Source organism: Puntigrus tetrazona, chromosome 10 (assembly GCF_018831695.1).
Source record: "Puntigrus tetrazona isolate hp1 chromosome 10, ASM1883169v1, whole genome shotgun sequence".
Lineage (NCBI taxonomy): Eukaryota > Metazoa > Chordata > Actinopteri > Cypriniformes > Cyprinidae > Puntigrus > Puntigrus tetrazona.
This window is the reverse complement of record NC_056708.1, coordinates 2,777,859-2,780,541: the sequence shown is the minus strand read 5'-3', so window position 1 is coordinate 2,780,541 and position 2,683 is coordinate 2,777,859. Positions and strand designations below refer to the sequence as shown.

Here is a 2,683-nt window from a genome sequence, read left to right as displayed (position 1 = left end):
ATATCAACAAATAATAAATAAAATGCTAACACTTTACAATAAAGTGACATTTGCTAACTATATTATTAACTATATTAATTAAGAAGGAACGATACTTACACAGTATTTATTAATTTGAAATAAGTTCTTTAGATAAGGGAGCGATATTCTCTATTAACTAATTGTCATATAACTTAAACACTGGCTGTTTATTAGTATAAAGCACATGATAAAGTTAATAAATTAACGTTATCTAGATTCCTTAATCCTATCCCATACCTAAACTCATGAAATATCCTACCAATAATAATAATACTAATAATAAAGGTTAAAAAATATATTGTTCATTGCCAATTCATGTTAGCTGACGCAATAACTATTGCTTACAAATGAAACTTTATAATAAAGTGCTACCAATTAAATAAATAGGCGCTTGTTTAAATGAATATTTTATACAACAATATTATTTATTTTTTATTCAAAAATAGAAACGAGAGCGCACCTGTAGGTTGTTCTGTATAACGTGGGCAGGTGTGTTGTCTTAGTTTGTATCCACGAGCAGTAGATTTTCATATGATTGGGCACACGGCAGGAAACTCTGACAAAATGAGGCGGATCTAAAAGAAGAAGACAAAAAATATCAGGCGCAATACACTATCTGTGAACTTCCAAAAGCACACGAGGCAGCTGTTTAACTAAAGAACACGAGGGGACGTGATACTAGGACTAAACCGGCACACACAATCTCACCCTTCCTATCAGGAAACTGTGGAGCTGTGATGCAGCCGCTTCCTGTCAGAGGAAGTGCCCAGAGTTAAACAGCAAGGGCGTACAACTGCACACTTTCTAAGTCCCCCCTGGGCACAAAGGGCTTCCTTTTTACTAGAACATTTCCAAAAGCATTTCAGAGGCAACCAGCAACTATGAGACGTGTACAGATACCAGTTTTTCGGTCGTTAATACCACGGTCAGCAAGCGCGCTTTGTTTAAAGCTTCTTTAAAACATACTTTAAAGTTTCCCTAGAAGCACATTTTCAGAGTGCGTGTACACTTCTTGGGTTTCTGAGATAAAATTTCCAATGAGTCAAAAGAGCATGATTCAAAGTTTATCAGATCCATTAAGTTTATGTTGCTACAACACTTTCATTGGTTTGAGCCAACAATGTTCTTTAGATGACATGTCCAATTAGAAGCGATGGAACGGAGTCGTGACAGATGCCATGTTTCATTCAAAGGTAATGAAAACGTGGCTTTGAGAGATAAACATATAGTCTGTTCCATTCATCGCACTGCGTTAGGACGGAGTGTCCTGCTTCAGTGCAACAAAAAGGCTGACTGACACAGAAAAGTCATGTAGGTTTGCGTAAAATATAAAAACATGCACAATAAGCATTATTAAAAGCAGAAAGAAAAAAAGCAATAATTAAACAAATAATTATAATAAATAAATCCAAGCATAAACAAATCCATGAATGAAAGATTTGGTAAATAATAAAAGTGAGAAAAGAAAAGAAAAAAGAAAAGAAAATATATGAATGTTGAAATACTGTTTATGGCAATAGGCATGGCTCCCAGAAACATGGAGCCTGTCCTCCAACAAAAGAACGACCTTATAGGCTGTTTGTGCACGTACCTTATTACGACCTTGGTTGGTTGGTTGATTGGTTGGAGAACAGGTTGGAAACATGCCAACAAATTTTATTTTATTGTATGTATGTATGTATTGATTAATTGACTGATCCTGTTCTCAGTAATGGTTGCCAAGGTACAAGCTATAACACATCTATCCATCGGACACTAGTTTTCATTTACGCTAAATGAAACATGGCACCTCCCCTAGGGCAATTCTTTAAACCCTTATTCTCAAATATTTAATCAAATGAATCACATTGTGAGTCAAAACCAGAAACAAGGGACCCTTTTATCCCCGAAGCTGACTTACGGCCCAGACGTAGTTTGATGGACTGCAGTAACGTTCCTCGTTCGTCATGGCAGCTGTAGTTGCCTTCCATCGAGTGTGTGGTGTTCAGCAGCGTAAGCGAGCCCTTGTGTGTTTGCCACGGCGGTACTGAGCTCCCATTGAACCGCCATTCCACCGGAGACCTGCGAAGCCATCCACAACCAGAGTCAACAAGGACCTTCACCTGCTCTAATCAAAGACAGGCCCACAGAATAACCGCTATCAACGTCGACTGGACCTGCGTCTCGTGTTACTCATTCGTGGGTTGTGCAAATCTTGTTTTTGGCACTGGGATTCTCTTGGATAGCGTCTTTATTGGCAGGAAATACACATTTATATGAAACACAAGGCTTGCCAAAATCTGAGGCTGGGGAATCAAGCCCCCTACCCACAGTAAATAGCCTCAATGTGTCCAAACCCTATAAGGCCTGGCCCCGTGCCCCTGCAGAGGGTGGTTAAGCACACTATTATCACTCCTTACAGGAAAGCTTAGCTCTGGAGTCTAATGGAGCTCAATATAGACTGGAAAACGTACCCGCCGCGAGCGCCTCCGCATGCGAGCGTGACCCTGGAGCCCAGTCCACCGAATTGGACGTCTGAAACTGAAAGCAGGAGACATGAGAGCTGTGCTATTCCAGAAGTGACAACAGACATGTCATCAAGTGATACGTTATCAACCGGCCAACAGTGTCAGGATTTCATAGGAGCACTGGAAAAATACAATTTAATTAAATTAAATTAAAA

At 39.4% G+C, this 2,683-nt stretch overlaps 1 protein-coding gene across 1 annotated transcript; it reads right to left on the bottom strand.

Moving 5' to 3' along the window:
* Positions 1 to 438: 438 nt before the first annotated feature.
* il11ra (interleukin 11 receptor, alpha) lies at positions 439 to 2,648 on the bottom strand. Its single transcript, XM_043250799.1, has 3 exons — positions 2,475 to 2,648; positions 1,922 to 2,082; positions 439 to 596 (listed from the first exon to the last, which is right to left on the bottom strand). The coding sequence occupies exons 1-3, from the start codon at positions 2,591 to 2,593 to the stop codon at positions 454 to 456; spliced, it is 423 nt and encodes a 140-aa protein (XP_043106734.1). The 5' UTR covers positions 2,594 to 2,648; the 3' UTR covers positions 439 to 453.
* Positions 2,649 to 2,683: the final 35 nt, after the last annotated feature.